This window comes from Carettochelys insculpta, chromosome 18 (genome assembly GCF_033958435.1).
Source record: "Carettochelys insculpta isolate YL-2023 chromosome 18, ASM3395843v1, whole genome shotgun sequence".
NCBI lineage: Eukaryota > Metazoa > Chordata > Testudines > Carettochelyidae > Carettochelys > Carettochelys insculpta.
In genome coordinates, this window is record NC_134154.1 from 1,078,827 (window position 1) to 1,099,632 (window position 20,806).

The following is a 20,806-nucleotide window of genomic DNA, read 5'->3' on the forward strand; positions in this document are numbered from 1 at the left end:
AGGGAGGGGTAACTCCCCTCAGGTGTTGGGGGATGGGGAGGGGTAACTCCCCTCGGGTGAGTGGGGGGGAGGGGGAGGGGTAACTCCCCTCGGGTGAGTGGGGGGGAGGGGGAGGGGTAACTCCCCTCGGGTGTTGGGGGATGGGGAGGGGTAACTCCCCTCGGGTGGGGGGCGCAGTGCGGATCACCCCTCGGGGGGGGGGTCTCGCTGCGCTGGGCCCGGCCCCGCCCCGCCCCTTCCCTCCGGTACCTCGGCACAGAGCGAGGGAGGCGCGCGCCGCCTGACAGGACCGCAGAGCGCCCGGCCCCGGCCCCGGCCCCGCCCCCGCCCCGAGCGCAGCCCGCGGTAAGGCGCTGGCGGAGGCCCGGGCCCGGGCCCGCGGGAGCAGGCGGGGAGCTCCCCGCTGCCGGGGTGGGGTTGGCCTGGCGCTGGGGCAGCCGGGCAGGCCCAGGGCGGCGGCCTGTGCTGAGGCCCGGCCCGGCCCCGCGGGTTCGTTCCCGGCTGCGCCTCGCGGGGGGCGGCGCGAACACCTGTCCCGTGGCGGCGGGGCCCGGGAGCGGCCTTGTTTCGGCACCGCCGGGAGGCGGCAGCTCCCCCCGCGCGCCGCCCGCCCGCCCAGCGCTCCGGCTGTGGGGGAGCCATGGGCCGGCCCACGGCGGGGTCCGGCAGCGGCGCCGCTCCCGGGCGCGCTCCTGCTCCCCGACCCGCGCTCAGGCGGGCGGCGGGAACCAAGGGGGCTCCTGCTCGCGCGCTGCTGAGCGGCTCTGGCGTCGGAGGCGGACGCAGCCTGGACCCGACCCGGGCGGGCCTGAGCGCGAGCGGCAGGACTCACCCGGGGTCACGTTTTGCAGGCTCAGGCGTGCGAGTCCCGTGCCGATGTGGAGCCGTCGCACCAGCCACACGCTGTGGCAGCTGGGCCCCCTCCCGCCCCTGGGCCCAGAGCTCGCCCGCAGAGCCGCCCGGACGTCAGCAGGTCAGAGCGAGCCAGCAGCGGCCCGGGAGAAATGCCCTTTGCCAGGGCTGAAGATGCCCTTTGCCAGGGCTGATATTGGGGCCTTTTTCCAAGAGCAGCCCAGGCTTGGGAACCAGTACTTAGAAGACGCTTTCCTTCAGCGTTACTTGGAAGCACACCTGCCGCCCCAGGTTTGGCGCGCGCGCGCGGCCGAGTGCCGGTGCTGCGGGGCTAGGGTGCTCTCCCCTAGGGGTTAAGTGGTTTCCATCATATCCAGGGTTTGCAGTTTGGTTCTTGGCTTTCAGCACCCACACTATACAGACTGATCCAGCATCTCTGCTGCAGAGTGAAACTCCTGTCCCTTCCTTCCTTTGCTGCTAAACCATATATCAAGCACAGCTGGGTTACTGGTGCTTCCAGCTATCTATTCATCTCGACGTTATGGTGAAAAATGGCGATGGAATATAAGGAGAAGTGAAATATGTGAAAAGGGTTTAATGGAGTCTTGTGGGAAGGTTTGGGTGAGATATGGTGTCTGTCCTGCTAGGCTACCAGTGCTGTCACAGCATGCGAAGCGTGAAGCAATCATGGAGCAACTAATCCCAGGTAGCCTAACCTGTGACAGCAGGACCCCATTACAGTGTTTGTCATATCCTCCATGGCTATGACAGCCAACGCAACTGTCTGAGCACGTCCTGGGTTCACAGCACCACAACACTCTGAGTCGCTCTGTGCTCACATGTGCGGGGTATCGTGGGAGATATCTTGTTTGCCTCCTCTGGTAGCTGGAGGCTGCTGCGCAGGCTTGGTAGGAGGCACTGTTATGCTGTGTCAAATCTCTGTTGTATGACATTGGAGAAAGGACAAGCCTGGCACTGAGCAGAGGGGAGGAGGTAGTGAAGGAAAAGCAGATCAATTTCTGGTCACGGGGCTTATGGGAGGGGATTACGGGACTGCTGTGTCCTGACTGTTACCATAGAGGCTGACTCTGTGGGTGCACCTTGGGCTGGAGAACTCACGGCGGGGGGGAATGTTCGGTGCCAAGCAGCGTTCCCTGTAAGCCGAGCGCTTGTGTGGCCACTCAGGAGAGATTCCCATGCTGCCCAGCTGATTAGTAGAGCGCCCACAGCCAGGGCTTTTGTTTCTACTGGTGGTGGCACATTTAAAAAAAAAAAGAAAGAAAAAGATTCTGCCCATGGGTGGAAAAGATTAGAGCACTTGGGCTCAGCACCCAGGAGCAGCTCCCCATCAGCTCCTCCTGCCCAGTGCAGTCAGATGGTTTGTGATATGCCTGCAGGAGGCTATGAAGGGTGTGGGAAGAGTGAGGACACAACATAATCAGTAAAGGAGGTGGAACTAGGGAGGTCACAGTGGGGCATGTCTGGGGACAGAGCCAGAGGCTGAGCACCCTGGGTACTTTGGGAAGTCGGAACTCTGCTTGTTATGACTGCTTGTTGTCACTGCCGTTACTTCAGGGTACTGATACATGTAGACAGCAGTTCTCCCATGAGTACAGGGGACTGGACTAGAGGAACTTTCAAGGCCCCTTCCAGTCCTGTGATTGTATGTGAACTGCTATGCTGGGGTCAGCTACATGGCCTGGGTGGAACTGATGCAAGAGTGTGGATGTTTAACACAGTGTGTTAAGGGGAAAGCTCGCAGCCAAGCCTGAGTTAAACTTGCATCGAAGAAAATCCCTTAGCCATGCGCATACCTGTGTCTGAGTGGTGCAGAACAAGCGAAGATTTGCAGGCAGACGCAGGATGTGCTGAGCCGTGCTGTTTCTCTTGGTCGTAATTTAACTACCCTTTGTGCACACAGCAGAAGAAAGCGACCATTTCAGTCTGCCACTGGAACGAACAACCAGGAATTCTTGTGTCTGGCCTCCTGCAGTACCAGTCCTTAGGCTTTGTGTTGGTCCTTGGACAATAAGGAGAGCTTGGCAGGGTCGGGATTGCAGACGGGCTGAATTTTCAGGCCCTGTGCTGGGTGGTCTCTGTTCATTTTGTGCCACGGAGCTCAGCTATGCAGGAACCCCAGTGAAAGGGGACAGAAGAGGAATGGGAGCATGGCTTATTCCACCAGTTGTACTCCCCTATGAAAGGCGCATGCACTGGCTTCACAGGCCACTCTAATTTTTCAGCTATTGGGGGCCAGATCCTTCCATTGTTACCCATGCTGAGTAACATTTGTTCCACTGCAAGTCATCCTGGTGCTTCTAAAGCTGTCTACAACTCGGGGAAAAGGGTGGCAGAATCTGGCCCTCAGATTGAACTGAAACTTTTCTGGTACTGTTTGGTCTGTTTTTGCGTTTGACCCTGCCAAGAAGCCATAGTCCTGCCTCTGTAACACCACAGTGGTGCGTAGAGCCCTGCCTGGTAGCTGCTGCGAAAGAGGGGGTGGGCTGTCCCCCAGACAGTATTGCAAGATTGCTGCCGGATCAGTTGAATGAAGAGGGCCAGGGAAGGCAGACGCCCCTGGTTATACAACAGGGGCTGGTGATACTGGCATGAGGCAGGAAGTTCATGGCCTAGGGGCTGGTGTGATTATTTACACTCCCAAGCTTCTTCCTATTGCTGGTCCCTGTACTTCCCTCAGGGCCATAGTGTCTTGAGATCTTTCCTGGCTCCCTCTCTGGCTGGTTTCCAAAGCTGCTTCCACTCTGATAGCGAGTTGTCACCGTTGGATCCTACTGTTGATGGGTTTCCAGTGACTTGGCTAGGAGGCTCCATCACAGTGCCTTTTTGGCAGGAGTTAAGTAGTTCCTTTTCAATTACTCTGTATTGCAGAGAGGAGAGATCCCAGAACGGGCAGTGCCACTGGGTAGGAGCACAGCAAAGATCAGCTTTTAGCAGGAAGCAGTCTTAGGAACTTCTGTGGCCCTGTGCCCTTAGTACCAGCGTGTTGAACACGCTTGGAAGCACTTTGCCTCACACCACTGCTGTGAGAGAGCCTGATCCCCATGTTGCAGATGGGAAGTGAAGCAGACAGGGAAGCGACTTGTGCAGGTCCACATGGGAAGCCCCCGACAGAGCAGGGAATGGACTCTGGGCTCCCCAAGTCGCTGAAGTGGCCTTCGTTTCCCCCTTTGAGGGAGTGGTAACTGCTCTGCCCTCTCCACGTGGCTCTGGCAGACTGAGCGAGAGCCTGTCGTCCCAGTTCAGGAGAGATGCCACTGATGATGCAGGCTGGAGAGGATGGGGTGGGCAAATCGATGTTTAGCGCTCTCTGGGAACAGGTGCCATCCTTTGCCCTGACAGGCATTTCAGGGACTGCCTGTAGGGTCCTCACGCCTCGGCTCTCCTTGGTGCTGTCTTCTAGGTGCTGGAGCCGGTGAGTCTGGATCTGGAGAGGTTTGGGGCCTGTGTGGCGGCTGAGATTGACTCTCTGGGGCGCGAGTGCGAGTTGTCTCCTCCTACGCTGCAGCACTATGATGCTTGGGGGCGGCGTGTGGACCACATAGTCACTTGTCCAGCCTGGAAGAGGATGAAGGAGATTGCAGCCGAGGAAGGGCTGATTGCTGAAGCCTATGAGAGGAGATACTCCAGCTGGAGGTAATCCCGTGGGTATCAGAACCAGGTCAGCATCTCAGGCGTGTGCCCCTTTCAGGGCCCAGGCGTGTGCATGGTGCTAGGGCCTCTTGCCGGTGAAGCCTCAAAGGTTGATGTTCAGCATGTCACAGCACTGCGTCTCCTATCTTCTCATGCCTGAGGAATGCGGTAGAGGCATGCTCCCCTAGCCCCGCTGAAAAGAACAGCAGTGTTTCTGCTGCTGTAACATGCCTGAGCCTCATTAGTCTGTGCTCACTGTCGATATTTTTTTAAATTCTTCTATTGTGTTGCCATGCTCCTTCCTTGCTCCTGGGGCCTGATATCCACACACTACTCCAGCTTCGCGCACACTGCATGGGAATGCTCTGACATAACAGTGCAGTAGCACAGGGTGTGCTAGGCCCTCTTGCAGTGTTGAGGTTCTCCAGCCTTAAGAGAAAGCTGTCTTATTACTGTGCTCTGGAGCTGTGTGCTGCCTACCACCAGGGCTGGGCATAAGCCCAGGACTCATTGTGTCCTGGTTCTCCCAGCCCCTGGGCCAGGATTCTGGTTTCTACCTTGTCACGTGCCAGTTTGGATTGGAGACTGTTTCTCCTCCACTGGCAGAGCAGAGTAGCGCTGGTGCTCTCCATGCTGGGAACTTTTCACTGCAGCTGCATTGCCGTGGGACATGTTTATCCTGATTTCTGTCTTTGCTAGCCGCGTGCACCAGGTTGCCAAGCTGTACTTGTACTCACCCTCTGCCGGCTGCTTCACCTGCCCGCTGGCCATGACTGATGGAGCAGCAAAAGTCATTGAGGTAAGAATGCAGCCAGTGGCTCCTCAGCACAGGCTGTTCTACTGCAGTGTCTGCACTGGTGCAGCAGCAGTCAGGCCTCACAGCTTGGCTGCTGGACTGGATGCAGAGCTGGGTTCTGTTCCCCGCTCTGCCCTGATGTTTTGGGACTCGGAGTAAGTCGCTTCCCCCTCTGCCTCGGCCCCAGTCTCTGTCACAAGAGGACTTTGGTACAGCCATGTCGCTCGGGGTGCCAGTCACCCACACCCAGAGTGATGTAGTTATGCTGGCAGAGTGCCGGGATGGACAGTGCAGTGCCACTGGAATTGCACATGAGGCTGGGTGTCCTGTCAGTTCAAATTTCAAGCTGGTTGGGGGAAGTGCCCCTTACTGTGAGTTTGCAGCATGGAGCACGGTGGGGATCTGCTTGCACGTAGTGAAGAAAGCCAACGAATGGCCTTCCAGGCACTTCCACTTCAAGGCCACTGCTCCCTGAGTCTCCATTGCCTTGCACCTTCTCGGTCACTTACACTTGTGCAAAGTGGGTGCTGAACACCATGGCCGGATCCTCAGTTGGTGTAAATTAGATGAGCTCATTGACTCTCCTGGGCTGAGGATTTGTTTGGGTTTGTGCAGGGCTGTCTGTCTACATGTGGTGCAGAGCAGGGGAGAATCAGGCCCTGTGCCCGCCAGGACAGCTTGGCCTTTTTACAGAGAGCAAATAATGTGACAGGCCTTATCCTCCTTCCAGTCTGCTGTGTACTGGTGATGTACATTGTACCTTGGTGCACAGGCTACTGTAGAAACTCTTAGGCCAAATCTCTAGAGGTGCTGGAGTCCAGGGAAGCTGAAGGTGCTCAGCAACTCCCAGGACATGGCCCTGTGTAATGGAATCAGGATCTTACCTGTGTGCTTGCTCCCCCAGACACACTAGGCCATTTCAGAGACTTGGCAGCAGGCACCAGCCACTCGGGGATTCAGGACATTGAAAGATTCTCTGCCCTGGTTGGAGGTTGCCTGTTCTGATCCAAGGACGGGTGCCTTGGTGACCCTCTGCAGCTTACGAAGGCCATTGTTACACAGCACTAAAGGCCAGAAGGGACCATTAAGGTCGTCTCCTCTGACCTCCAGTACGTCACATGGCACCTGCTCGCTCCCAGAGACGCCTGTATGCAGACTACTTAGACTAAAGCATTTCAGTCCTAAATTGCGAGCCCCAGTGAGTGCACAGGAGACACTGAGACACCACCAGTGCCCAAGGCCCTGCAGTGGCAGGAAACTGATTAGGTGGGATGTGCCCAAATGTTCCCACCAGAGAATTCATGCACCATGCTGCACAGAGAGCTGGGAAAACCCCGAGGCTTATGCCAGTCTCCCCTGGGGAACAACTGCTTCCCAATCCCAGATCTAGAGATTAGTGTCGCCTGGAGCACAAGAGCAAGTCTTATCAGACAGGCACCTGGAAAGGGGTTCTCTGTATTTCCTCAGAGTCCTGAGCCAGCCCGTCTTGTGTCCTGTCTCTAGCTGCATCTGATCTTTGAAGCCTGAGAGGAAGGGTGAATCCTATTCCTGCCCCTTCCATGAGTGTGGTCAGTGAAATGTGTAGCTGGCCTGTCTGAAAGTCTTGGTTTTCTTCCCCCAATCTCCCCCAGTCTCTGGGCATTTCCGGGCCTCTAGTCAAAGCTTTTGGCCAGCTGACGTCACGCGACCCCAGGAAGTTCTGGACATCTGGCCAGTGGATGACTGAACGCAAAGGAGGCTCTGACGTTGGTAGGTGTCGCAGGCTGACAGTGTCTCCAAGTGCAGCACTCTGCATGGCTGCATCCCTCTGATTGGCAGGGCAGGTAATGGCCACAGCAGGTTGTCTTAGCAAGAACGGAAAACCACTGGGGCGCTTTTCAGGACCATGCTGTAGATTAAAACCAGGGAAACCATGTGCCTGACCCTGGTGAGATGCTCCGACACACTCTCCTGTTGCCACCTACACACTATAAAGCAGATCTTGCAGGCCACTGCCCCGCACTCAGCAGGCTAGGGCCACAGGCCCGCCCCAGAGAATAGCCTGTGCCCAGCTCTAGAAGCTCAGCCCTGAACACAGGCAGATGTTCCAGCCAAAAGCTGCTGTGATGAGGCAGAGAATTCTCATCTCTTTCTTTTTCCCAAGCAAATGCTGGCCCCAGGGGCCTCTGCATGCAGAGGGCAGGGAAAGCTCAACGTTTCCTGCTGGGGACGGACAACCCGGGGGGGGCTGAGGGGTTGCCTCTGCAAGACCCTGGAAGGCAAGATGTAATTCGTGTTGGGGCAAATTAAAGGGCTAGTTGAAGAACAAATATTGTTGGGCCAGGCTAGACTGCAGGGTTCCTGGGGACAGAGCGCTCCTTGCCATTGTCAGTTGAATGGGAGTCCTGTGAGAGCATTGTATCCTGGGGCCTGTGTGCCATGCTGCGTTCCTCTCCTCCAGCATTGGTAGTTAGCTGGGAGCAGTTGCTGTGAGCTGCTCAGGCTCCTTGTTTGCAGAGGCGTGAGCATTTCAGCTGGGCTGCACTTCACTTGAGGGGAGGGGCTGAGTTGCTGATCTGTGTCTCATCTTGCCAGCATGGAGTGATTTAAAGAGCTGCTCCTTATACTTGGAGCTTGCGTTTCCTGGTGCAGACGCTTCTCTTCAGGTCAAGCTCTTGTGCTCTTCTCCTGCAGCTAGCGGCACTGAGTCAGTGGCCAGAGAGCAGCCTGACGGCACCTATTGCCTCTCCGGCTTTAAATGGTTTACGTCCGCCACGGATTCAGACATGACACTGACCCTAGCAAGGATCATGGATGCTCAGGGGTGTGTAAAACAGGTCAGTCTCCCAGTGGAGCTGGGAAGGTGGCAGAGAAATTGCACTCCATTCCCTCCATTCTTTGCCAGAGCCCAAATCCTCTTCCCTCAGCCTGAGCAGAACTCCCTGCAGTGAAGGGGTTTCTCATGTGTGCTGCTGTGCGGTGACTCCCTGCAGGGTTCCAGAGGCCTGACCCTGTTCTTCTTGGAGGTGCGAGATCAGGAGGGGAAGCTGAATGGCATTGAGATACAGAGGCTCAAGGAGAAGCTGGGGACGAGGCAGATGCCAACAGCGGAGCTGCTGCTGGACGGATGCAAGGCACACCGGGTAGGGCAAAGGGCTGCAGTGGGAGACCAGGCTGCTCTGTCTCACACCATGGGCTGGGCTGGCAGGTGCACAAGGGTGATGTAAGGCAAGTGGTCAGATTTTTCAAGTGATTGAAGCAGGCAGGGCTGGAGTGGACAATCTGGTTCCCCCAGGCCACTGGGGTGCCCCACTCCCTGGGAGAGTCATGGGGAGATTTGTTCTAACCATTGTTCTCTGATGCTTCCAGATCTCTGAAGTGGGTCGGGGCGTGGCCTCCATTGCCAACATGTTGAGCATAACTAGGATGCACAATGTCATTGCTTCGGTAGCTGGCATGAGGAGGTGAAGCTTGCATGGATTTCCACACCCGAGAGAGCAGCCAGGCAGAGGCTCAGCCTAGCAGTGCTGCTGTGGCGAGGCAGCGTCTGGGAGCCGTGTGATGTGGGGAACTGGGAGAAGGGTGTTTATCTCACAACAGCCTGGCTTTCAAACTTCCTATTTACAGTTTTAGCTTCATGTAGGACTTGCTAATGCTGGGAGTTGCTTGGGGCAGGGTCAGCCTCTTAGTTCTGTTTGTACAGCACCTGGCACAGCGGGGGAAGGGGGTGGTGCAGTGAGGGGTCCTGGCACTACAGCAATGCAGATAATGTGCAACCGAGCCTGGGCAAGAGAGGCCAGTCTTTCTGGACAAACTACTGTCTGCACAGAGAGCCCCAAATGTGTGCTGTGCTAGGTCAGGTGCCACTTGAGCGAATTACACCAGGCCAAGTGTCTGCACCACTGAACCAGGCATGTGGGCCCTCCTGATAAGTATCACTGAAGTCTGTTAAATTGTCAGGCTGCATTAGCTGCTGCTCACGGACAGGTGCACTGAGCAGCATTGGCAAGGCAGCAGCACGCCACCCTTTTGCATGTGACTATGTACCTGGGGCACTGGGGAAACGGGAGCACAGCAGCGGTTTAGCTGTCCCAGGCCGACAGTACAGGCTCACTTATACCTGCTGTGGTAGGGTGTCTTGGCAGTGCCGCGCTGTGAACGTCTCCAGGGAGTTAGGAGAGGGGTTTAATGTGGATGGAGATGTAAAAGCTGCAGTAGATTAACCCTAACCCTTCCTTTGCTGCCCTTTCACCCCTAGAATGATTAGCCTGGCCAGAGCATATGCCAGCAAGCGGGTCGTTTTTGGGAAGTTCCTCAAGGACCATCCCCTGCACATGCAAACCATGGCCCGGCTGGAGGTAAGGCGCCCTTGCGCTCAGCTGGCTTGCTTGCTTGCCCAGCTAGGAGCTCTGAGTCTCCAAAGCATCAGCCTTGGTGGCCTGAGCTTAAAGACCCAGCTCCATTAGCCAAGACCACAGCTGGCTCATTAACTTTAACAGGTGACTCAGCCATCACTAGGGGTGGACAGAACAGCCCTGAGAGAGTTTCACGCATGTCCCTGAACAATTTGAGGAATCCCTTGTGTCATACTGGGTGCACTATTGTTTAAGCTCCATGGGGACCATGAGCACTTCAGATTGGCACATGCCCCCTTCTGTGTCTGTGCAGCGCCTGACATGAAGGAGCCTGACACCGCTCAGGCAAGCTAGGCCCTGGTATAATAGAAATAAATGAGAACATACAAAGAGGACTGAGAACTGTGGATGGAAGCCAGGTGTGAACCCGGGCGCTGGCTCAGCTGAGGTGTGAAAGGGGCTTCAAACCTACTCCTGGATTTAGCAGCTTTGCCCATCTTTGCCTTACAGAGCTCAGAGAGGAAACTTGATTGTCAGGGTAGATCACAAGAACCTACTTGCAGAAACATGCTGTGCCAAAAAGGAGCTATAATACAAAGGGCCCTGCTTCCTGCCCTCAGTCCAACTACGCCTTCACTTGGCTTCTGAGCAACGGAAGATCATGCAAACAAGTGTCTCATTCATCCCCTACCTAATATAGGAACCTCTTTTTCAGGTGGCTTAGGGTACAGCCCTGATTCATTGCTGACCCAGCCACTTCTTGCTCAGGCACATCAGAACAGAGACTGCAGAAAACCGTAATATCAGGTTGCCAAGGAAGTCGAGCCACTCACAGAGGAATAAGCCGGAGTCCTTGCAGGCAGGCTGATACAAGCGGCTGCACCTGGAGTGCTCTGCCCTTTGGCTGGACATCTCGTGTCCTGGGCATTGTGGGGGGAGGATTTGAACTTGAGGTCGTGGTGTAGCTGATAATGTTTTCAGGTGCCTGGCAGGGTCTGGTGTCTGATGGAACCTAAAGAAATGGTACCATCATGCCCCTAACGCTGGACCATGGTGGAGAAAGCAGACAGGCTGGGCAGGGGCTGGTGGTGCGTCTCCCAGTACAAGGTCAGATGTGGCTGATGCCTGCCTGTGCCCATGGTAACTTCCAGGCAGTGCTGCCTGCTTCTCCTCTCCTTGCAGGTGGAAACTCGAGGGGCCTTTCTCCTGCTCATGGAGATAGCCAGGCTGCTGGGATTAGAGGAAACCAAGATGGCTGGTGAGCAGGACTTGCATCTTCTCAGGCTGCTGGTGCCGGTCGCTAAGCTCTACACTGGGAAGCAGGTATTGGGCGGCCACATTCGATCAGCCTGGGATGCGCCAGGGAGGAACGAGTAACAATCCCTCGTGTAATACCGGCTGCACTATTGTTTAAGCTCCGTGGGGACTGTGAGCACTTCAGATTGGCAGGTGCCTCCTCCTGTGTGGATGGAATATGCAGATGAGTAAGAGGGAGAGTAGCCGCTGACGCAGAAAAGCAGTGTCCAGGGACGGGGGGTAGAAAGAGGACAGGCTGCTCCTGCAAGGCTCACAGCACCGTGGAATCAGGGCAAGTGAGTTAATTATGGGCTCTGCATCCTGGGGAGTGGGGACTCAGCTGTAAGAGGGGGAAGACGCGTCTTTCAGTTAGAGATTGGTGAACGAGGCCAAAGTCACACTGTGGATCAGAACAGAGGGAACCGGTGCTCTGGCCTTTCAAGTGTGCACGTGACCTGTCCATGACTTGTACTGTGTCCCCCAAACTAAAACTTGGGGTGGGGGAACCACAGATGTTTGGGGGAGGGTGACAGCCGGGTACCCCTCTGGTGCTGGGGAGGGAGGGTTTGTGGGGCTGGCAGGCTTCCTACCTGGTTCCATGGGGTTTCCCGGAAGTGGCCAACATGTCCCTGCAGCTCCTAGGAAGGAGGAAGGCCAGGTGGGCTCGGACCACGAGAGTCAGCACCACGTGACCTGCCCATGAACTGCAGCCAATGGGAGTTGCAGGAGCGGTGCTTGCAGGCAAGGGCAGAGTGAAGAGCTCCTTGGGCGTCCACCTAGGAGCTGCAGGGACATGCCAGCCACTTCTGGGGAGCTCCCATGAAGTAAACACCACTCAACATCCCAATTCTCTTCTCCATCCCCGAGCTGCACCCCCATTCAAATTGCTACTGCTGGGGGTGGGCGGGCGTGGTGGTCCAAGGCTGCCCCAGATGTGGCAGGTCCAGGGCTGGCTCAGCTGCTCAGAAAGTCCTGGAGCTAGATGCGCTGGCTGCTGCAGCAGTCCTGGAGGTCATGGGAAGCTATGGAGTCCAGGAGCTGTGTGACAGACGCAGCCTTAGCTCTGAGAATCCAGCCCCACTACTTCCCAGGTAAGAAGACTCAGCCCGCCTGAGGCCAGTGACCACACAGCAGCGTAACCAAGCCGTTGCCTGGGAGCCATTTCGCTTTGCAGACTTGGCCGGTGCTTCTTCTGCAGCCTGTTGTAAAAGTAGACAATGTTCTAGAGGAGTCAGTGTGCTCCCCTGGCTGAGAACAACTGCCCTAGAGCCTCTCCTTGTGTGTCGAGGCCAATAAGCCACTTGCCTCGCTGAGTCGGCACAACCACTTAACCCTTTCCCCACAAGGTCAGCGCCCACCCTGCACAGGTGCAGCCTGGCAGCTGGCTTGGAGGGCAGCATGAGTGGTTTCTGCAGCTGGGTAGTTGGGAGCTTGGTGTTCAGACCCGGGGGCTGTGCACTCTGTTGCAGGCGATTGCTGTTATTTCTGAGGGGCTGGAGTGCTTTGGAGGGCAGGGCTACGTGGAGGACACGGGCTTGCCAGTTGCGCTGCGGGATGCCCAGGTAAGGGAACAGTGACAAAGCAGGACAGTTCTCCAGAGCTGGTGGCCCCTCGAGCATTCCCTCCGCAGCGCTGCTCGGCCCTCTGGCTCTCAGCCGTCGACACGCTGTCAGGCGTGTGCTCGTGCAGCCAGGCGTCGCCACCTGCCCTGTCTCTGCCCATTGCCAGCCCTGCTGTTGGACCCCACGTGACCAGAGCACGAAGCCTGGGACAGGACAGACCTGTCTGTCACTTCTGATCCATCCCCCCCTTCCCTCTGCTCACTAGTGAGGGACTCCAGTTAAAGGGTGGTGCCGCACCATTACCATGGCCTGTTAGCTCTTAGCTCTACTGTGGCTGCAGAGCTTCACACCCTCCTCTGGGCTGTTCCCAGCACCCGGGCCTTCCCCTCTTCTCTGCAAGTCCTTCTTGCAGCTCTTCAGTTCATCGCCTCCCCGCAGTCCTCTGCATGACAGTCCTGCTTCCCTCCAGACTGCTCTTGACCACACTGCTGCCCTCTCAGTGCTCGGTTTGCCCTAGCCACAGCCAGTAACCCTGTCGTCCTACCCCAGCCTTGCACCTTGGGTGCTTTGCCCCCCATGGGGAAGTCCTGGCTCACCTCCCTGTGCATCTGCTCCTTCTGGTTCAGCAGTTCCAATTATTGTTCATCCACTCCCTTGCCTCACAGCTCTACTCTGCTTCTCTCCTCCCACCTGCTAATAACATGATGTGTGGGCAGCATGCTTGGGAGACCAGTAGCAGTAAGAAATCCTACTTTTCTTGTAGACAAACCACTAATGTCGGCCTTCCTGCCTGCCCCTCCCCATTCACAGGTTCTGACCATCTGGGAGGGAACAACAAACATCCTGGCACTTGATGTGCTGCGCTCACTCACCAAGAGCCAAGGACAGGTGTTTACGGTGTACTGCTCTGCAGTGCAGGTGAGTTCACTCCCAGCAGCACTCCTCAGCCAGAGGTACCGCTCACTGGACCCTCCTTCTTGGCTTCTTACTCTTACTGCACGCCCTGCTGGAAAACACCACTGGCTTCAAATGTAGCAACCTCCCACCGGGCATCTGTACCCTCTTGCTCTGCGCTGCAGCTGCTGCTACTGCCTGGCCTTCCACATTCTGTTCTCACAGCTGAGACCTGGGGCAGGGAAGACTCCAGAGAGTTGACTGCTTTCCACCTATGGCTCTGTTTCAGAAACCGCGCACTGTTTTATCCATTGTGCCCTTGAGCTGTAGTTGGTGAAAAAGGCTTGACTTACTGAACCAGTTCTCTTGTCAACACCCCCTACTCCACATGGCTGCCCCGCAGAAGAGGCTTACCAATGTGAAGAAGGCCCCTAGGCTTTCCCTGAAGTGGATGGAAGCCCTTAGAATGCCCATGCAGCTTTGATTTCTTTTGCAGTCCACCAGTAGATTTGGGTACCAGCAAGGAAAGTGTGGCTAAAAATGGCTCTCGCTGCATAACTCCCTGCTGCAGCCAGCTGGGACTGCCAACACTCATTCCAAATGGGGCTTTCCCTGTAACTTTTCTTTGCAGGAGAAACTGGAGCTGGCTTCCAGCATTTCAGGACTGGGATCTTCTGTGCAGCTCCTGCAGGATGCTCTCCACAGGCTTCATCAGTTCATGCAAAGGGTTGGCTCAAAAAGGGCACCTGCGATTGAACTAGCAGCAAGAGACTTTGCCTATACTCTGGCCAGGATCTACACAGGTAATAGAGAGAACTGACAAACAGACTACTGAAGAGACTCCAGGGACTGTGAATTAGTCCACAGCTGTCAGTTTCAGGGATTCGGGGGAGGTCTCAGCTGAAGGAGAAGAGGTTTCAGATGCCCGCCAGCACTGGTGGGGTGAGAGGCTGGTCACAGCCTCCTTCACAAGTAGGGTAGAGTCAGGTCTGACCCAGCAAGAGGCCATGATGGTGTAAGAAACAGGTGACACCCGCCCCCCCCCCCCCCCACCATTTTGCTATTGGCATGGGAGTCTTGGACCATTTATACATGTGTGCTTTTCACAGGGGCTCTCTTACTGGAACACGCCGCCCAGCCTGGGGCCTCCTCCATAGACACCTACACAGCTCAGAGGTAAAGAGAACGCTTTCTCCAACCGCCACTTCCAATGAGAGCACCAGGGCATAGTCTGTGGTCTCCACACCACACTAGTGTAATCCAGTCCCTTTCTAGTGGTCAGTCACAGACCTCAACATCCATGGCTGACACAGACAAGTAACAGTCCTGTTGCATTTCAGAGTTGGCTGTGTTAGTCTCTTTCAGTCCAGTGACACTGCTGTTTTAGTCCTGTTCTGGCATCAGCCAAATTCGATTGATCAGCTCTCACTGCCTTTTGTGTTCATGGAGATCTGCATGCTGTGGGCAGATGTCCTAGTGATTTTAACACTACTAGGGGTTAAGTTGCAGCAATTATTGTCTGTACAGTGGCTCTGGTTAAAAGTTATTTGCATTCCTTACTCAGGTGGTGCAAACAGGACCTCTGTCCAGTAGACTCAGAAGAAAAAACTGGCTGTTATGATGCCCAGGCAGCTTCCCTGGATACAGCCTTGGTTTATGAAGGGAGTAAGCTCTGACATAACTGAAGCTAACTGAGAAAACCCATATTTTACTTTGGAAGAGAAATTGGATCACAATCCTGGTCGCTACCTGGTGTGTCTAATATAGTGCATTTGCTTAATTTTTGCCTAATATTTAGAATTAGGCTACACAAATGGTGTAGTAGGTCATTTACATCAGTGGGAGGATACAGTTTAACATAAGGCTTACAGAATTAGATCGATGTAAGTTGACCAGGCCTTAGTGTATTAGAAGTTTAATTGTTAAGGTAGAGTACTGAGCCAATCTTATTATACGCTGTTTAAAAATCAAACTTTGGTGAGATGAAATACACAGGGTAGCTGATAAAATTACATCAGAAAGGTGAGATCTAAGCAATCTTTTTTTACAATCCTTATCAAATCAGTGCAAATAACTTAACATGTATAACCATTTGTTTGAACAAGATGGTTTAGTGATTAGGCTATTCTGATGTGGGGGGTGGGGGGGAAGGAGGGGAGGAGAGAGCGAGAAAAGGTTCCATACTTCTGCCATTTGTCTTTTTAAAGTACATCTAGGGCTCAACATTTTGGTGAGACAGAGCAGGTCCCATCTCCACACCACATAATTGAATTTCAGCTTCTAATGAGGGCAGATGTGGGGAAGGAAACAAACTCACTGCACCCACCAGAGCCTTTTCCACCACCTTAAAAATTAGTTACATGCAGTGTGCTCATTGCCTTACCCAGCCCTGTCTTGGTACCTCTGACTAGAGTTAGTGATTGTTATCAGAGACATGTTTGGCCTTGACCAATGACCCAGGTAACTACCAAATGTAGCCAGGAGCCTCAGTTGATGGGCACTTGTTGCTGAGACATTCAGAGCCTCAGAAGGGCACTAGCCTCAAGTCAGGTCTACACTAGACCTTAAAGTCAGTTGTAGATATGCAATTCCAGCTGTGGCAATTGTGTAGCTGGAGTTGCTGTATCTGAGATAGACTTATCTGGCTGTCCTCCCACTGACCTCCCTTAGTCCTCACGATAACAAGGACCACAGGGGTTGACTGTTATTTCTGACAGTTTAGTTTTGCACATCCCCCACTAGACGTGCAAAGTCGAACCCTGCAAGATCTACCCTGACCAGGTTGATCTCCCAGGTAGTGTAGATGTATCCTTAGTCTTGTCCCAGGAAGCTGCTCCACAAAAACTACTGAGACAAGTCACTTCAATGTGAATCTTGCTTCGGAGTCCCAGACTGTGAAAGTTGCTTCCTACTGGTAAAAGAATCTTTGCCCTCTGTACAGCTCGTTCATTTCCCTTGCACATGCACCTTAATGGTACTGCCAGTTTAATTTACAAATCAATGAAAAACCATCAATGTGCACTATGGGAAACAAGAGTACTAGCTGTATTGTTTTGTATGAATAGTGCAATTTACCTGCTTGATACCACTGAGTCTGACTGCAGTGTCGAATGTACAGGGTTATGAATAGCAAACAGGAAATAGAAGAGTGGGGAGACAAACACCTCCCAGGGAGTTAGGATAATAATGGTCAAGCTATTAACTGGCAAGATCTTTTCTGGACCCAGCAAATTCAGACAGCTCTTTTGCCAAGACCACAGCCTAGATCTTAAAAAGCACCATAAAGAGTTCAAAATCCTGGTGTATGGAGGAACCGGCATAGGGAATAGGGAGCTGCAGAGAGTGCTGCAGGGGCTGTCTCTCCTCGGCCACGATTGGGGGGGAGGGTGTAAGCTAAGTGACCTTCACCTAAGGTTGCAAGGAAAGAAAAAAAGCAGGTCAGACCCAGACATTTAGGTTTTCTATGATTTTATCCTTTTCTGTGCTTGCTCTCTGCTTTTGGGTGAACCTTTCTAATCTGGAACTCTCTCATCTGGCAGCATCCGTAATCCAGCATGATTTTAGTTAGCTGGGTGACCATTTGATTGTGGCTGTTTCCCACAGTCCCATAATGTTTACAGCCACCAGTCCTGGCTCTCACTGTTCTGTGCTATTTAGCTGTAATTTACCCTTAAATTTCATCCAGGAGCCTGGTAAGCAGCAGAAGTGTTGGTAACATGCTAGGCAATAATGTCCTCCTGTGGTCTGGCAAATTCTCTTGTTCAGCACCAGTCAGGTCCTGAGGGTGCTGGATGAGAGAAGTTCAACCTGTATTGTTTTGACAAAGCTGCTTTTCGGTCACTTGAATCAGCTGTCCTCCATCCATACCCCACGTATGGAGGATTAGGCTGCTGAAGGGAAAGGGCTCACATGCCAAACCAAGTGGGCTTTTGTACTCGATTTGTAGCTAGAGGCTCTGCCATCCACATACCTTCTCATGCAGCATGTCTGCCCTGCAAGCCAGGGTGTATTAAGTGTGGCATAAACAGGACCATGCCTGAGCTAGCTCACTGCGAACTAACAGCAGTAAAGTGGTGGTAGCAGTAGCCCAGTTGGGATTGTGGTACCCATTTGGATAGCCAGCAGGCACTGAAGTCTGTGCTGCTGTGCAGCTGGCTGGAAAGGGGCAAGGACATAAAACCAACAGTCATTGTATTACTGGAAAAGCATTGAAGTAACTCCAATATGAAAGCCACTAAATAAAAGCTAATTCTGGTATGTAATTGAAATCCTGCTGTTCCCTTACTCACTCTTCAGCGTGTACAATGTTATGTTTTTATTTTGTTCTGGAAGTTGAGATACAGCCAATGGTTTTGTTCACTGCTCTGCCCAGAATCTGCACTAGTGTCATTATCAAAGAAAAGGCAATGAGAAGTTTAAAATCTCTGAGCCACACCTGTTTGCTTAGAATAGGGCTGTCCTTAAATAACCAAAAGATGCTCAGAGAATACTAGCTGCTGTAATAGAGGAACAATACTCAGGTCTGTGAGTAGGTTAGATTTGCAGAATAAGCACGAGTGCTCCCCCTTGGGGAGAGATTGAGTTTTCAGCTTTAAACCTGAGTTAAGTTTGCTTTGTTGCCAAAGAGTCACAGCAGCACCATCAAAATTTAGAATGAGAAAGATGGCAAAGAAAAGGGAAAAAATGATTACCTGCCTTTCTTAGCTGTTTTTGAAGAAGTGTTGCTCATGTCCATTCCAATAGATGGGTGCACATACCACCTGCAGAACTGAGGGGTAATTTTGCCCCTACCAGTACCCTCAAGGTGCAGTATATAGGAAACTGCTGACCCCTCACCCTCTCAGTTCCTTCTTACCCAACTAGGCAACATAGGAGGTGTGTTGTTTGTGTCCATCCCAAATCCCACCCAGCTGGAAGAACCACCATCACAAAAAGTAGGCCACAGTTTTTCTTATTGGAGTGATTGCTCATGTGCGAATTCCCCTAGGTGACTCCCAAGCAGTTTACTCGGAGGGATCAGAAAGTAGCACGCTGCTGTCTGAAGAACCACTCTACCAAATGCCACCTCGTCCCTTGTCTGTTGGGTGATGGTGTAGTGTGACGTGAAGGTGAGGGTGGGCAAGCACGTCACCACCCTGCAAATGTCCTGAATGGGGACTTGTTCAAGGAACACCACAGAGGTTGCCTGTGCTCTTGTGGCGTGAGCCGTCAGTGCTGGGGTTGGAACCTTGGCCAGGGCATAGCAGGTTCTGATGCAGGACATGACCTGTGATGAGGGATGCTGGGATGAGACCCTTCATTCTTTCAGCTATTGCAATAAAAAGGTGCAGTGCCTTAAGAAAGGGCTTTGTGCATTCGATATAGGAGGGTGTGAATAGAGAACCTGCTCGTAAGAGTGGGCTTGGAGTTTTAGGAAGAAAATGGGTAGGAAGATGTCATGGTTTTCATGGAAGTGGGAAACCACCTTAGCTAGAAACGGGGGGTATGGATGGAGGTGCACTTTATAAAAGACTGTGTGGGGGGGCTCAGGTAAGGACCCAGGGTGTGGAGACCTGTCTGGATGAAGTTATTGCCATGAGGGAGGCCACCTTGCAAGAGAGGAGGCAGGTTGCCTGGGGCTCAAAGGGCGGACCCAGGAGGCTGAAGAGAACCAGGTTAAGATCCCACTGTAGGACAGGGTTTCTGACCTGAGAATACAGCATTTCCAAAACCTTGAGGAAGTATCCCATCCTGGGGTTTGCAAACTGAGATAGCACTCACACCTACGTGGAAGGCAAATATGGCTGCCAAATGGACTTTAATGGGCAACAGCATCAGTCCATGGTGTTTCAGGTGTAAAAGGTAGTCAAGCACCAACAGGATGATAGTTTTTGTGGGTGAATGCCCTTTTGGAGTGACCAAATCAAGAAACGCTTCCATTTTGCTAGGTACGCCACCTGCATGGAGGGTTTCCACCTGCCCAGCAGGACTTCTCTAATAGAATCTGAGCACTGGACCTCTGGTTGATTCAGCCACTGAGTTTCCATGTCATGAGGTGGAGAGTCCAGTCTGAGGGGCTGCAATTGGCCATGGTTCTGAGTGATGAGATTGGGAAAGAGAGGGAGTCAGGACTTTTGGGCTCTCCTGGTGGTGCCTCAGTGAGGGGTATATTACACTAGGGTGGCTGTTGGCCTTGGCTGGTGAGCAGCCACGATCTGCCTTCTTCCTCTGGTCAGCACCAGAGACTGCAAACGGTGCTGCACTAAGGAGCTGGTGTTCTGTACTGGGGAGCCATGTTGGTGCTCCATGTGGCCCTCCTTTCTAGGTGCCGACGCATCACACACCACAGCCAGTGTGATGTGCCCTGAAGGGCCCGGAACCAGTTCTTGCTCTGCAGATCAGATGGGTGACTCCATACACAGGAGTTTCAAACATGGATCTCTTTCTCTCTTGATTCTCAGCCTGAAGCCCCTGAAAATGCTGCACTTACCTGGTTAGTGTCCCTTGTCTAAGCACTTTAGGCAAACAGCACACTGGTTCCCTTTGGGCATAGGCTTGCTGCAGAAGTTGCAATGCTTAACCCCTGGGGTCACTGCAGGCCCCCGGGAGACCTGAGAAGAAAAGACAAAGGAACCCACCCCCTAAAAACTTAACCCTTAGTACAAACGTTCACTACAGTCTAAGGAACACAAATGTGAACTCAGAGAACAGCAGGGGATAGCAAGAGAATGAGACTTCTAATGACTGTCCCTGGCACTAAGAAGGAACTGGATCGCAATGGGTTGGCAGAGCCCCATATACCGCACCATGTAGGCGCCACTCCAGGGGGCTCAAAAGCCAACCTGATGGCCACCACTAGGGGAAAAACCTGACACCTGCATGTGGTGTGCGCACACATGCTGGAATGTGCATTGGCAATCACTCCAGAAAGAACCAACTTAAGTTCCCCCCAGTCCCGTCAAACAGCAAATGCTACAGTGGGGCTTCTGCACACGGCACAGACACACAGAGCGCCTGTTTCCAAACCACACGACCCAGCTGTGAACACTATGAAAAGGGACCTTAGCATAAACCGTAATAAGCATTGGAAAACTTTACCCTACAGCTGTGTTTGCCTGGGCCATTCTACACAGGTGTAAGTGTGGTAATAACTTCATTAGCTCAAACTCTGAATTCAGGATAAGAGAAATCTGAGGAACAAAGGTAGTTTTCTCTCTTTAACACCCACTACTCCTGCTCAAGAGAAAATTGTATTGATTTATGGAGCAGTATCTGATGCTTCATAGGTTTTCATATAAAACCCTACTTTTAATATTTTTCTTCTAAACTTAGGAGCACCAGTATATTCCTTGCAAAGACTCACAGTGAAAAGCAAGAGGAGGTTTATGACAAGCTCCTTTATGAAATATCTTGATGTTTCTCTTGGACCTCAAATATTTCAC

The 20,806-nt window shown here is 53.3% G+C and overlaps 3 protein-coding genes across 9 annotated transcripts in view; 1 reads left to right on the forward strand and 2 right to left on the reverse strand.

The window, feature by feature from the left end:
* HORMAD2 (HORMA domain containing 2) overlaps positions 1-906 on the reverse strand; it is a 43,219-nt gene extending 42,313 nt beyond the window's left edge. The window contains exon 1 of the mRNA XM_075013211.1: positions 833-906. The gene's annotated coding sequence lies outside the window, so the exon portion shown is untranslated. The remainder of the gene's footprint in view (positions 1-832) is intronic.
* Positions 258-17,653, forward strand: LOC142022872 (acyl-CoA dehydrogenase family member 11-like). Of its 2 annotated transcripts, none has more exons than XM_075013172.1 (15): positions 258-345; positions 852-1,143; positions 4,274-4,506; positions 5,203-5,302; positions 6,931-7,048; positions 7,973-8,115; positions 8,272-8,421; positions 8,648-8,742; positions 9,537-9,636; positions 10,816-10,956; positions 12,399-12,491; positions 13,302-13,409; positions 14,017-14,188; positions 14,495-14,561; positions 14,950-17,653. In XM_075013172.1, the coding sequence occupies exons 2-15, from the start codon at positions 877-879 to the stop codon at positions 15,059-15,061; spliced, it is 1,899 nt and encodes a 632-aa protein (XP_074869273.1). In that variant the 5' UTR covers positions 258-345; positions 852-876; the 3' UTR covers positions 15,062-17,653. The 2 variants fall into 2 exon arrangements, with proteins under 2 accessions (XP_074869273.1, XP_074869272.1); XM_075013171.1 differs by lacking the exon at positions 258-345 and adding an exon at positions 369-489.
* MTMR3 (myotubularin related protein 3) overlaps positions 16,188-20,806 on the reverse strand; it is a 121,004-nt gene continuing 116,385 nt past the window's right edge. For 3 of the 6 annotated variants that reach the window (XR_012648061.1, XR_012648057.1, XM_075013131.1), the window contains one exon: positions 16,188-20,806. Coding sequence is in view for 1 of the 6 variants with exons in the window: in XM_075013131.1 (XP_074869232.1) it covers positions 20,803-20,806 (4 nt within the window). In the remaining 5 variants the exon portion in view is untranslated. The other 3 variants (XR_012648059.1, XR_012648060.1, XR_012648058.1) reach the window with 3 other exon arrangements.